The sequence below is a fragment of the Vicia villosa genome, unplaced genomic scaffold, assembly GCF_029867415.1.
Source record: "Vicia villosa cultivar HV-30 ecotype Madison, WI unplaced genomic scaffold, Vvil1.0 ctg.001967F_1_1, whole genome shotgun sequence".
Lineage (NCBI taxonomy): Eukaryota > Viridiplantae > Streptophyta > Magnoliopsida > Fabales > Fabaceae > Vicia > Vicia villosa.
This window is the reverse complement of record NW_026705795.1, coordinates 302,530-317,357: the sequence shown is the minus strand read 5'-3', so window position 1 is coordinate 317,357 and position 14,828 is coordinate 302,530. Positions and strand designations below refer to the sequence as shown.

Below are 14,828 nucleotides of genomic sequence, written 5' to 3'. Positions count from 1 at the left end.
GTGTGGTTGCACTATTTCTAGCACGTATGGTCTCCCGTGTGCCTGTGTTATTGCTAAAAAGGTGAGATTAGGTGAGCCAATAAGAATGGACGAAGTCACTCCTCATTGGAAGAGACTTAGTTTTGATGATGATGGTTGCATCGAAGAAGAACCAAATATCTCTATTACTTTCGAATTGGAGGCGATACAAGAGAGATTTTCGAAGACCGATGACAACATGAAACTATACATCAAAGAACAATTGCGGAAGATTGGATTTCCAGAAACAACCGACATGAAACCGCCATCTCAACTGGTTAAGACAAAGGATGCTCCGAAGAAAGTGAAGCCTACACCGAATGGCAACTCGACTACACGGAATCCTTCATATTGTGATCATGTCGACAAAATCTTTCCCAACTCACCTACTCCTAAATCTCAAAAAAGTTCAAACAAAGGAGCTCGCATTAGCAAACCGCCTCCTATACCTATTGCTCCAAAAGTTTCGACTCCGACATCTATTTCCACAAAAATTCCATCAATTGAAGAGGTACATATTGCTCCAAAAATTCCATCAATCGAAGAGGTGCATATTGCTCCAAAAATTCCATTCATCGACGAGATGTCAAATTTTATGCACAAATACATCGACCGGATCGTCAATGTGGTTGGGGACGGTAATTGCGGATTCTGGGCCGTATCAGCTTTGCTTGGTAAGGGAGAGGATGACCATAAGCTTTCCCGTCTTGAACTTATCGAAGAGTTGATGAAGCATAAAGACTCGTACACGTGAGTATTTGGAGACGAAACTAAATTTGAATCGGTCAACGAAGCTCTTGTTCTTTGGTTGGGCGCTTACGCACCGATTTCAAAATGGATGAAATTCCCGGAAATGGGACATCTTATTGCATGCGCATATGACATGGTATGCATTAACTTGACACGATATGGTTTTTCGGAAACCCTTTTTCCGCTCCGCACCGCACCTCCTACCAATTTTGATGATCGTATTATGTGTGTTGGATGGCTCACAAAATCAAAATATTTTGTGCAAGTTTACTTGAAACCGGGATGCTCCATACCACATACGTCATCAAAATGGGCACTTCATCATACCGAAGCTGCCGATACGTGGCCGAATCGTTTTGTGGATAGGATGCACGGTTTCGAAAGGTTGAACAACATCAAAAATGAATCAAATGCCGAAAAGTCAAGATTAGAACCTCCAATAGATTTAGCCGGCGATAGTTCTTTTGATGTATTTATCTAGTTTCAAAGTGTAATATATGCACTCTATAACATTGCAATATAATCCTTTTTTGTGTTTATGTATTTGTGTCTATGTGTTTCATAGTGTTTATGTTTACCGTAGATGCATCTACGGAACGGAGAAATCTATGACCCTTCCGTAGATATATCTACGAAAATTTATGTGACAAATTGTGTGGTCCATAATCACCAAAGGCTTCTGTAAATTTGGGGTTTCTAGGGATGAATTATTACACACAAACACAAACCCTAAACAGAAACACAAAAATGGCTCACATAAGGCCATGTTCAACGCAGCGAACATCATCCAAGCGTCCCGATCCTGAACCTGTTTATCTCAGAAGGAATTGGCGTGTTATTTTCTCTTCCGTCAAACCCCTTATGCCGTTTAAGTTTTGGAACATCCATTCCTTCAACCAACTCAAAAGGACTCTGATGTCTTTTTTAGAGGAGGAGTATAAACCCGGCGAAGTCATCAGAAGGATCCAGAGGCTTAGAACAAGGACCCCTTCTGAGACCGGAGAAAAGGAACATTGGTGGGATGAAGTGGAAGGCGACGTTGATTCCGTTCTAATGATGCACGGATCATATGACATTGTTTTATTTGTTGTAATTTCTTAGATCTCTTAGTTTTTTTTAATTTTCTATTCCAAATTTCGATGTATCTTTTAATCAATGTTGATTTTAATTAATGAATGGATATTTTATCGTTACAAATGTAGTTGTCCTGGTTTTCTGAGTTTTGTTTAGTTCCGTATATGCATTTACGAAAGTCTTCCGTATGTGCATCTACGGAACACAACAACGTTAAAACAAAAAAAAAATACTTTTGAAGATGTATCTACAGAAATACGAAGATATTTTGGTCAATTCGATGGTGTGTAAGAAGGTCATGGGCTGGATGAAAAATTGTCTTTTCAATTACTTAGGGTGTGTTTGGTTGGAGGTAGATGGAGGGGAGGGGAGGGGAGGGGATATTTATAACAAAATGTGTTTGGTTCAATTTTTAGGAGGGGAGGGGAGGGGAGGGGAGCAAAATCCCTCAAAATCACACTTTTTGCGTTCCCCCGAATTGGGGGGGAATCGGAGGGGAGGGGAGGGAATGTCACTTTTAATATTTAATAAATTGATATATTTACTAAAATATCCTCAATTATATTTTATTATTTTAAAACTATTGTTTTCTTTTGTGTTTCTGCTTTTCTTTTTTGTGATTTTTCTCTATTGTTTTTATCAATTTATTATAATTATTCTTCAACTTCAAATTAAATTTTTATCTAATAAAAATTATAATCACTGCAATATTTTAGTAATAAGTTATTTTATGTAATTAAAAATTGTTATCAAACATAATTTAATTTATGTAAAAAGTTATAATATGAATCAAGTGTACTGAATTTTTAACGTTATGTGGTAAGTTATGAATTTTTAGTCACTTAATATTACAAATATTATTTTCAAAAAAATATTTAAGAAATTTCCACTTTTGAATATCATATCATTTATATAAAATTATAAGAATAGAAAAGTAAATTATTAATAAAATCCCTCCCTCCCCTCGTGAACCAAACATATTTTTAACCAAAATCCATCCCTTCCCTCGTTTGAACCAAACATATATATATAATTAAAAAAAATTCCTCCCCTCCCCTTCCCCTCCCTTCATTAAAATCCCTCCCCTCCCCTCCCCTCCCCCCTCATTTAAACCAAACAGACCCTTAAGTATGTAGATTCTTTGATATTTATGAATTTTTTTCATTTTACTATTCTATATCACCCAAATCCCAAATTCACAATCGAACGGGTTGTACCTTCTCCTCCGGTGCACCACCTGCAGACGATCCCACTCCTCCCTTTCTTCCTTTCCTCTCTTCTTCTCCTCTTCCGCCATTTCTGCACTAAATCAGAAACCTCAACTTCAAAACTTCAACATCGTAAAAAGATCCGAATGAGGGATTCGAATCTGGATTTGCAGGAATCGGGTTGGGAGGAACTTCGCAAGGAAGCGCGTAAGATCGAAGGCGATCTCGACGTCAAGCTCTCTTCATACGCCAAGCTCGGTGCTAGATTTACTCAAGGAGGTTCCATTCCTTTTCATTTCTTCATTTCTTCATGGCTTTCATTTTTCACAATTCGTTTTCTATTGAATCATCGTAAATGCATTGTGTTGAATTAAAGAAATGTTTGTAGGAGAATTGTGTTTGTGTTGAATTGAATTGGTTTTGTTTTTATTGGTTGCTTGGATTCGATTTTGAGAGAGATGAGACTGATTTTAGTGTGTGATCTGATGTTGACTGAGAGATGGCTGGAGTGTTTGATCTGTGTGTAAGTCGGTGGTGCTAGCTTGCTGCCAAGGATGGTGTGCTTAAAATCACTCACTTCGAAGATTAAAAAGAAACTACGAAGATTACGAGAAGATTAAGAGTATGAGAGTATGTTTGATTTAGCTTTTGGAAGAAGCAAAAACAATTTTGGAGGTGTAGAATTGATTTTAGAATGATTTTGAGGTGTTTGATTTTTCAAAAGTAGAATTGATTTTGTCTTCAAAATTGATTTTACTTGAAGTTGTAATTTGTAGCTTTTGAGTTTAAGGTGAGTTTGGATCGGCAGTGGACAAAATTGATTCTAGCAAAATTGAGTTTGGTATAATTGATTTTTACAAAATAGAGTTTAGCAGAATTGATTTATGTTTGGATACATTTATTTAAAAGTGAGTTGAACAATAAATCTTAGTGTAAAAATCACTCAGAATCAATTCTGGAGGTAGAAGCTACAAATTTTAACATCAAGTAGAATCAATTCTAGTGGCAGAATCAATTCTACTTTTGCAAAACCAAACACTTCAAAATCACCCAGAATCAATTCTACACCTCTAGATTTGATTCTGGATCTTCCAAGAGCCAATTCAAACATGCTATAATCCTGATTTTTACATTGCAATTATCCAAACATAAATCACTTTACATTTAAGTCACTTTTAACAAAAATCAATTCATTAAAAGTCAATTTTTTTTAACGGAGAACCAAATATACGCCAAGTCAGTGTTTGATTGAGTCTAGGCTATTAAAGTGGTATTGGAATTTTACATTACCAAGGTTTTCCAGCTGTTGGATGTACATATCTCTGTGTACATATCTGTTTGAACACCCTTACCGTATTAGCTAATTTTTGAAAATGAGATCCAAATATGTTTAACGTGGTATCAAAGTGGGGTTAAGGATGTCAATATGCGAGCCAGACCTAGGACCTATGCTGCGTGTGAGGGTGATCATTGAAGGTGTATTGGAGTTCTATATTGCTAAGGTTCTAGGATTGTTATGCGTGGTTTTGCACCCTCATCTTATGAGTTAATTTTTGAGATGAGATACAAACCTATTTATCATAGGCGTCAAGGTTTTTTTTACGGGAGCGTTTATATCAAAGTGCGAGGAAAGCGTTTCGTAAGGTGGATCACCTTTGAATTGATTGTGTTGTGGTTTGAAGAGTTTATGGACCACTCTAGATTGGAATGGGCTTTCCCGCGAAGTTCTAGTTCAGATGAGCTTTGGCCTAGTCCGAAACAATATGTTTGGGTGTTCTCTTGTAGAGTTGCTTTTTCTCTCCAAATTGATTTGGATCTTGTGCTTGAATTGATTTTCAGATTCAAATTTATTGTTCACTTCATTTTTAGGTGAATATATCCTAACATGAAAAAATACCTTTACTTTCAACTCACTTTTAACCAAATCAACTTTACAAAACCAATTCGTCCACATCAATATTCCTGCTATTGGATAACCAAACATACACTTAGCTTATGCTCGAGTAATGAATGCATTGAGATAACATTTCTTGTGGTATGGTGGCTGCTGACCGTAAATTTTAATAAGCTCCTATCAGTAGAAGTGGTTGGGGATACCGTTAATGGGCCATAGGAAGCAAAACAAACATGCATTTAATCTGTTTGGTTTTATGTTTGTCAAAATTGATTTTTTCTCTTGCCATCCTAACATGATTCTAACGAAAATACTTGTGTTTGCTTACTATGAGGCAAAGTTGATTAAGTTGATTTAGATTTGTTTGTCTCCAAACACCAATTTGACGACAAGTAATGAAGTAGCTTTTGTGTTATAATGACAAACTACTATAAGTTTTACATCAACTTTGTTTTTGGATAGCAATCATTTCTTACTATATTCAGTCTCTGGTTATCGAAGACATTTATTTTCGTGTGGTAAATGTTAGTTTTTATTATTGTTAGTTCGGAGTTGAACCCATGACCTCGTTTTCTCCCCAACCTTTTATGCTTCTCCCTCCAAACCACCTAATCACTTATGAGTTACTATTGAATTAAGTGATCAGAAATTTTTTGAATAAAATGTTAAGTCATTGTATTAGGAATAACATATTATCTAATGACAACTTGTTTTGGTAATATGTGCATGATGTTCACTTTTCACATTACGCCACACCTCAAAAGGTTTGTAAGTTAAGGATCTGTTTTGTTTGAGAAAATGTCACTAATAATAATAAAAATTCTATTTTGTTTTCACTTTTATTAAAAGTACATTGCGACTTCATAGATGAATGCATTTGGTGTCAGGCAGTACAATTCTCTATGTTAATGAATCATGAGAATATACATACCTCTTGTTATTAGGTTATGTTGATGCTGCCTCACCACCTGTTGGGTCCAGTAGGTCTTGGAAATCCATGGAAATGGAAATCCAATCTTTGCTCGAGAAACTATTGGACATAAATGATTCCATGAGTAGATGTGCTGCATCTGCTGGACCAGCTACTTCTGTAACACAAAAGTTGGCTAGGCACAGAGATATTCTTCACGAGTTTACCCAGGTATGTTTATAGCTCATTTCTATTTTAAATATGTAGTTTCAATTTTCAACTCTCAACTCCCAATCAGTTTAAGAAAAGGGAGTTTCTGGCACCAATATTGCTTAATAAGCTCAATTAGTTTGTTTTAACATGAGATACCATATCCTATATATAATTTGTCTAGTGGATGCATGAACATTGTATTGGGTTTGATTCTAAGAATCGGTGCATTTAGATTTTTCCATCTTCTTACTTGCAATGCTTGAACTTGGGTACATGTGACAGCTGTAAGTGTGGATGTAGGCTTCTAACACTTGTTATTTCCATTCTAGTTTGAAATTGTGAGCCTATGTTATTTTGGCCGATTTAGGCCGCACTCAAAAGAAAGAGTTAAAAGTGCCTAGTAAATTGCTGTCTTTAATAGTTTCATACTCTCACTTCATTGGTTGGGGATGTTTGACCCACTGAAGCTTTTACAGTGTTCTTCGACATTTCTTCTCAATAAAATGATGCTTGCTGGTTACTAGTAATCATTTTCCTCTTTTAATTTCAGTAAAGTATCAAATGCTAATTAGAAGATATTATGTCATGCCAAGCCTGTAACTTACAGGTTCAACTTTTGGTTCGCTTCTGAATTAGATGGCTTGTGATTCTTAAAACCTGTCCTGCATATACACATAATTTATGCAATTATGAAGAAAATGAGACAATTGACAGAGAACTACAAACTTTGTCTTATCCAAAGGTGGTAAAAATGAATAAATTGACTGACATTAATTAAGTATACAAATATGTTTTTTGATTGTAATTAATTTAAAGTCAGAGCAAACTTCTGTATGGACTGACCTAACACAAGGATTGTTAGCACCTAGTAGGATTCGAATTCAGGATCTTGAGAGGAGAGCACACTCTCAAGACCCAAGGCTCCACCACTAGACCGACCCTTGGGAGTTTTGAGGAAATGAGTATTGATAGTACCCTTAGAATAACTAAGGTGTATGTAGGAAGAAAGAAGACATGTGATGTAGGGAATTATGGCTGAGTGTTGGTAATCCCTTATTGGATGGTGATGTGGTCATAAGTTGGAGTTAATTCCCATCTTATAAGAGCACCAAAAAAAAACTTTACCTTCTAATCCGACATTTTGGAGTTGAGTTAGATACTACCCAAATTCTATGATAGTATAATAGAGTAGAGCCACATGTTATCAAGCCACATAGGTCATGCTCTAGATGTGTTTAGTGTCCCACATCTGACAATGATATGATGTGGTTAGTGGTTACATACAAGTGAGATGTAATCATCGCCTTACAAGTCAATTTGTGGTGTTTGAGTTAGATTTGACCCAATTTCTAAAAACAGCCGAGCGAAATGGAAAAGTTTTCCTTATGTAACTAACTGTTGAGTTACTTGTAGGGAAGGTACCAAGTGTGTGTTTTAAAAAAGGGGATATATGGTGAGAGTTACCGGTAGGGAAGGTACCAAGTGCGAGTTAGACTTGGAATTTTGGGAGGGTTTGTACACTCCAATTTCCTAGTCCTTTCGTTTATTCTATTCCCTGCATTTTCCTTGTAGCTTCCGAACCCGGGATCTGTTGTCCGTGTTAAGAGTCTCGTATTGGGTGAAATAAGGCTTCAACATTTGTTTATAAATGGGGAAATCATCACATTATAAGTCAGTTTGTAAGGATAACTTAGTAGTACCACATAAAAACTTAATATGATATCAGAGCATGGTTCAAGATGTATTGTACCACCTGTTCCCATGTCACCACTATTGGGTCATCCTCCCTATGTTCAGTTTTGGACGTGAGGTTTGTGTTGAGAATCATACATTGGATGAGATAGAGCTTTAACATGTATTTATATATGGGAGCAATCATCACCTTAGAAGTCGATTTTGTAAAGATGAGTTAGGTTCAATATAAAAACTTAATATTCACGTTGATATAGACTTAGATTTTCACCACTAATACTGTATTTTCAGTTCTCTGTTTTTTCACCACTAATACTGTATTTTCAGTGCTCTGTTTTAATCATATTCCTTGTAGCTGCTTATTGATAGAAACCAACTGATATAGAATATAAAATAGGGAAAATCCCTTTGATTACAGAAAGATATTGCAGAACTTCGAGGGTCTGCACCTCCCAATGCCAAAATGGCCCCTTTTCCTATCAAATTCCCAGATGATCAACTCTCTAATGTCTTCCCCTATTTATACTAGACCTAAACATACTTAATTAATAGTATAATAATTATAATAATTATCCACTAACTCTCCTAATAATTTAATAACCGTTACAGTAATTGAAGAGTCTAACACTTATCTTATACATATAATATTGGCCATAAATAAGGGTAGGATGAAAATGTATTCCTTCATGTCACATTTCCCCCTAGTGAACTCCCTACCATCCATTAAAAAGGAGAGAGACTTTAAAATTTAAAAGGAAGTGGGGATGTAGATTTAATGGGGGAGATCAAAACTGAAGAAAAATCCAGGGAAAATTCTATTGGAGGAATTCTATTCCTGGTGTAGCACACAGCCAAATTGGACTATCTCTGCATCATATCCTACCATTGTACCATGATTTTTATCTTGGTGCTTTGACATAATTCTTTGTGGCTAAGCGTTATCCCTGTTATATCAATTTTTAGTTATATTGAGAAAGCTTATGTAGGAATTAACAATATTTTGTTTTAAATCTTTATATTACCGTGATAAATTGGTTTCAACCATAATTACTTTATTTATTTTTATTGCTCTAGTAAGTTTACTTTGAATGAGCTTACCTTGTTTCTTGTTTGCTTCAGGAATTTAGACGTACCAAGGGGAATATAAACTCAATGAGGGAACATGCAGAGCTTCTAGGTTCTGTTAGGGATGATATTTCCGACTTTAAGGTGAACCCCAAGCATGACCTGAGTTAAATTGTATAGAAATTTTCTAATGGGTGTACTAGACCTAACTTCTTTTTTAGCAGACATCTGGTAGTATGTCACCAAGGATGCAGTTATTACGTGAGAGAGCCGCCATCCATGGAAGTACGTCTCATGTAAGTATTTTTCTACTTAAATTCTTAATTGGTTTCTTTATTGGTCCATGGTGACTACTAATTAATAATCAGTCCCATGAAAGTTATGCATCAGAGAGGAACCATTTTTCATAACTCATGGAACCATTTTTTCCTTGTATGTTAATGGCCATGTTCTTTTAAGGATTTCTCACTTAGTGCTTACATGAAGCCATAATAATGGGTCCTATAGAAACTCTTCTTTTTCCGATATTTTGAGTTGTTATTTCTAATATCCTGAATTTTGAGAATTTGCAATTCACATTTCCTGTATTTTTCCAGATAGATGATGTGATTAGTCAAGCTCAAGCCACAAGAGCTGTCTTGGGTTCTCAGAGGGCCCTGTTTGGTGATGTTCAAGGAAAAGTGAGGCTTCTTGGAGACAAGTTCCCTATTATTCGTAGCTTGCTCGGTATGTTGCACAGTGGTTTTTATATTTTCTAATATGCCATGCCATTGATTTTCAAATTAAATGTGTTGGCTCTTTCATTGCTCTTGCAGGTTCGATAAAAAGACGAAAGTCAAGGGATACTCTTATTCTTTCAGCAGTCATTGCTGCTTGTACGTTGTTTCTCATCATTTACTGGCTCTCTAAGTAACAAGAATTTTGTAACGCAAATAATGAATTATGGTACTTTAATTCATTGAATTTTTCTGCTTCTTTCAATGTATTTATATAATTTAGGGATGAGAAGAGTAATATATATTTTTTATACAATCTACATTTGTCTAGGAGCTTCATATTTGTGTTTAATTGATTGTGTAAAATAATTTATTTGACTCTTGAATTTATACAAAAATCAATAGTGTTTGGCTAGTTATGTCGGTGAACTTATATGTATCTTCATGTTTAAGTTGGTGTTTATTCGAGATAAATAAAGAGACAATGTGTCATCAGAGAGAAAATAAATAAAGAGCCCTTGACTGAGATGACTTTTTTATGATTTTAGCAGTCTTATCGGTGTAAAATAACTTTATAATTGGGTATTACTTTTCTCACCCTTAGTTTACCATGATAAAAAGTCATTATTATTTTTAGATTTTAGAAATGCATCTCTAGACGCACTTAAATTATAGACACCCAACACTTTCGTGAGCAAACCATCTCATTTTGTTCAATAAATATGTTCAAAGATACATTTCTGCAACTATATTAAGGTTTATTCGGAGGTGCATCTCTGTAACAAGTATTATTACAAAATTCAAAGAAGTTTATAGAGATGCGCATCTTTGGATGCATCTGGAAAGCGTTCTATAAGCTTAAACCACAAAGTAGTAATAGATGGATGCAAAATGTTGAAGAGAAGTTTAAATTAATATCAAAATACTTCACATTACATAGATAATTGTAACATGCAAATCTAAAGTTGTCATAGCTCTTAATGCACATGCAAACCTGACTAGTGAGAAATTATTTGCTATGATAATCGAAATCAATATGATTGGCAGTTCTGATAGTTGGTGGATAGACACGACGCCTCTCGTCATGCATGTTATGAGCGTGTAATGTTCAAAATATACACGAATACTAAAGATAAGAAAATGTTGTTGAGAGATGCTCACACCACTAATGTTGTTGGTATTGGAGATGTGGAATTGAAGTTCACCTCTAGAAAGAATTTGATTTTAAAATGATGTAATGCATGTCCTTGAGATTAGAAAAAGTTGTTTTTATGAGTTTCTTTAAAATAAGACAGAGTTTAGTCAGTCTATTTGGGTAGATTTGGGCATAGAACCAAATGATGTTGAATTCTATGAAGATAAATTTCCTTTCAAATCGAGAAATAGTGGGGGCGCAAAATCAAATCACATTCCTATGATAAGAAGCACTGAAATCAATGACAAAGTAGAACAAAACTTCGGAAAAGTAATATAATAAGAGTTTTTAAAGATTGAGCCTGATTATGCAGACTATATGGTAGAAGAAGATCAAACAAATTTTCAAAAAGCATTGTCATCTTTGAATGCATATTTGTGATAAGAAGCTATTAAGGATGAGATAAATTCTCTAGAATCTAGTAGGACCTGCCACTTAGTAGACTTTTCTCCTAGTTGGAAACTAATCAGCTGTAAATGGGCTTTGAAAATAAAACTAAAATATGATGGAACACTTGATAAGTATAAGGCTCTCCTTGAAGCCAAATGTTTTAGGCATAGAGAAAATATAGATTTCTTCGATACTTTTTCTTCAATCACTATAATTACATCCATTAGGATATTGATATCAATTGGTGCTATTTATAACTTAATAGTACATCAAATAGAAGTTAAAACAACTTTTTTAAACAATGACTTAGAAGAAGAAATCTATATGGACTAACTAGAAGGGTTTGTGATGGGCAAGAAAACAAGGTTTGCAAATTATATAAGTTTCTGTAATGTTTAAATAAGATCCAAAGCAATGAAATTAAAATTTTGATAACTTAATAATATCGAATGAGTACAAAGTAAATAAAAGAGAATTTGCACATACACATTATTACAAATCTAGAAAATAGAACTTGCACTTTCATATGTATCTATGTAGACAACTTACTCATATTTAGATCAAACATTTAGGCCATTAATGATATGAAATCATTATTTTGAAACAAATTTGATAAGAAAGATCTCTGAGAAGGCATTGTAATTCTCGAAATCAAGATCACTAGATTAGAGAAGGTAATTTATTTGGATCAATCGCGCTATGGGAAGAAGATCATAAAAAATATAACTACTTTGACTGTAAACCTACTTGCACACTATGCAATCCTAGTGTAAAACTATTTATGAACACTTGTGATAGTGTTAGATAAATCGAGTATGTGACTATCATTGACAATCTTAGGTATGCTCCTGATTGTATTAGATCCGACATTGCATATGTCATAGGATTGTTGTGCAGGATTACTAGTAGACCAAGTAATGAGCATTGACAAGCTATTGAGAGAGTCACATGATACGTTAAAAGGACCATGAATCATGGTCTACATTATCAAAGATTTCTTATTGTATTTAAAGGATACAACGATGCACGTTGGAACGCATTATCTGAAGATTCCAAAGTTTGTATATATTCATATAGCTGGATGAGCTGTATCTTGAAAATCAAATAAACATACTATCTTGAATCAGTCCACGATGGAGTCTGAAATGATAGCATTAGCAAGTGTTAGTGAAAAAGCATGCTGGTCAAGATGCTTGCTAGCTGGAATTTTTTGGTATAAAAAACCATGTCAGATGTATTAATCCACTACGATAGTACCACACCTATTACAAAAATATGGAACAATTATTATAATGGTAAGGGACGTCAAATAAGGAGTTAGCAGATCCTTTGATTAAAGGATTAGCCAAAGAGAAAGTTCATAATACATCCAATGGAATAAGACTAATGTCTATAGATAATTGAGTTACTCATGATGGTAACCCAATCAAAAAGACTGGAGATCTCAAGAACTAGGTTTAATAGATAATAATAAGTTTTGAGCAATATGAGATGACCAATATGAGATGATCATGCTAGTATCAAGAAGAGAAACATGAATCTTGAAGTGATGATGAGATGATATAAACTCTTAATGAGATCTATACTTTATATGAGGGAATACCTAGCTACAAGAGTACTCTAAACTCACATGTGTGATTGTGGAACTTAGGCCAGTTTCTATGGAATTTTGAGACAGAGTTTCTAGAGCCTTCAATAAATTGGGATAAAAGTGCAGAGCCATTAAAACACATGCTTTTACAATACACCTTAAGAAAATGTTGGGTGCGAATTTGATGTCAAAGATAGAGTTCAAGACATTGAGTCACTCTTGTAGAATCAGAATTCTATTTGCTATGTAAAGGTTTAAGTCGTAGACACCTTTGTTTATGGACAATTTTAAAAACGTTTGATGTTACTTCTGATTTTTTAAAAAATAAATCAAGTAGCAAATTGTTGAAACATGTCTAAATTCCAAAATAGGGTTGAATATGAAAAACAATTGGTAGAAAACTTTCTGTGTTTGTGTGCTAATTGAAAAAAATCTCTGTGGACAAAGTGTGAGAGAGGAGAATTATGTGTGGACAAAGTGTGCTGCACACATAACCAACACCTAAATACGTATTTGGAATGATAAGGATCACTTAAAGCAACGAATGATCAATGAAAGGTTGACATAACAACAACAATTACTTGATTCTTGTTTCATAAGATCAACTTGTGCCGTACATGAAAATGCTGGCAATCTTGCCTTTCCTTCTGTTCTGTGGCCCCTTCATGTTTTGAACCTGTTGTGGTCCTTGTTGCATTATTCCAATCTTTATTAGCCCATTAATGTGTCTTTTAATTGAATATAGATCTTTTCAACAACTGCAATCTCATCCCGTGTTTCCTTAAAATTATGAAACATAATAATCATTGCTCTATTATTGTGTCGTCCACTTAGGTTATTTGAACTTGAATATTCACAAACAAAGTGTAACTAGAATTAGTATATGTTTTCTTAGATTGATTGAAGTCATAATTCAGACCAAATTTTAAGGGTTCGATTAGGAGTTTGACAGTTAGGATAAGAGAGGTACGTTTCTTTTGACTCGAGAGAGATCTGTAAGACATCGTATCCTTTCCATCATCCATGTTTGCTGTACTAAAACCATACGACAAATTTATCATTCAATCTAGCTTGTCTACTTAAAATAATATATATATATATATATATATATATATATATATATATATATATATATATATATATATATATATATATATATATATATATATATATATATATATATATATATATATATATATATATAAACACCGTTTAGATAATCACTTGATACTAGTCAAGTGAGATTGCAAGAGTTAAAATATTAGTTTCTGAGAATCTTTTTAATAAAAGTGATATTGTTAATGATCGTTCTATCTCTCGACATTTGCTTGCCTGTTAATTTGGTATTGATTTTAAAAATTCCATAGGTCTCTCTCTCTCTCTCTCTCTCTCTCTCTCTCTCTCTCTCTCTCTCTCTCTCTCTCTCTCTCTCTCTCTCTCTCTCTCTCTCTCTCTCTCTCTCTCTCTCTCTCTCTCTCTCTCTCTCTCTCTCTCTCTCTCGTAATGATGACTTTTATGGGAAAGCTAATTTCATTATGACTTCTATTACTTTATCATAGCCTTATATGAATAAATATCGCTCTTTCTCAAACTTTTCTACTCTTGAGATTTTGAATATTTTGAATTTTTCTTCCAGTGTTGTCTTTAAACCTTCACGCCATCCACAACTATTCAGAAAACATCTTCCGGTATTCTTGTATTTTCCTTGCTTTTCTTTTTGTTTTTTTAACTTTAATAATGGTAATAATACGTGAGTGTGATGACTGTGAAAACTCAATAATTTCCCGAAATGCCTAGGAGAGAAAATAACTTTGGGATTTATGTCTAAGAGAGTGTAAAGATCATTTTGAAAAGGTTGAATTCGATCGTATTATTAAGGAAGTTTATGGTGATTTTGATGCATCTGTTAGCGAAATTGATTTAGAATCTTCATCATCAGGTCCCGTAGAAATATTGATGGAGATGAATGAGTATTGTTAAAGCAGTATAGCGGCAAGCAACAAAAATTTTGGAAATATTTATCCAGGGAATTATCATGTCCACAGAGATTAGTGATATCGAACTGCCATTCAACAGTATCCGCAATTATGAGTTTGAATTGAATTGGTAAAG

At 34.2% G+C, this 14,828-nt stretch overlaps 2 protein-coding genes across 2 annotated transcripts; both read left to right on the top strand.

Annotated features, from left to right (window-relative positions):
* Positions 1–871: 871 nt before the first annotated feature.
* Positions 872–1,249, top strand: LOC131637348 (uncharacterized). The gene has a single exon (XM_058907945.1). The coding sequence runs from the start codon at positions 872–874 to the stop codon at positions 1,247–1,249; it is 378 nt and encodes a 125-aa protein (XP_058763928.1).
* A 1,754-nt stretch (positions 1,250–3,003) lies between these two features.
* Positions 3,004–9,879, top strand: LOC131637343 (Golgi SNAP receptor complex member 1-2). Its single transcript, XM_058907941.1, has 6 exons — positions 3,004–3,329; positions 5,889–6,085; positions 8,879–8,968; positions 9,049–9,120; positions 9,421–9,550; positions 9,640–9,879. Exons 1-6 carry the CDS (start codon positions 3,197–3,199, stop codon positions 9,735–9,737), a joined length of 720 nt encoding a protein of 239 aa, XP_058763924.1. The 5' UTR covers positions 3,004–3,196; the 3' UTR covers positions 9,738–9,879.
* Positions 9,880–14,828: the final 4,949 nt, after the last annotated feature.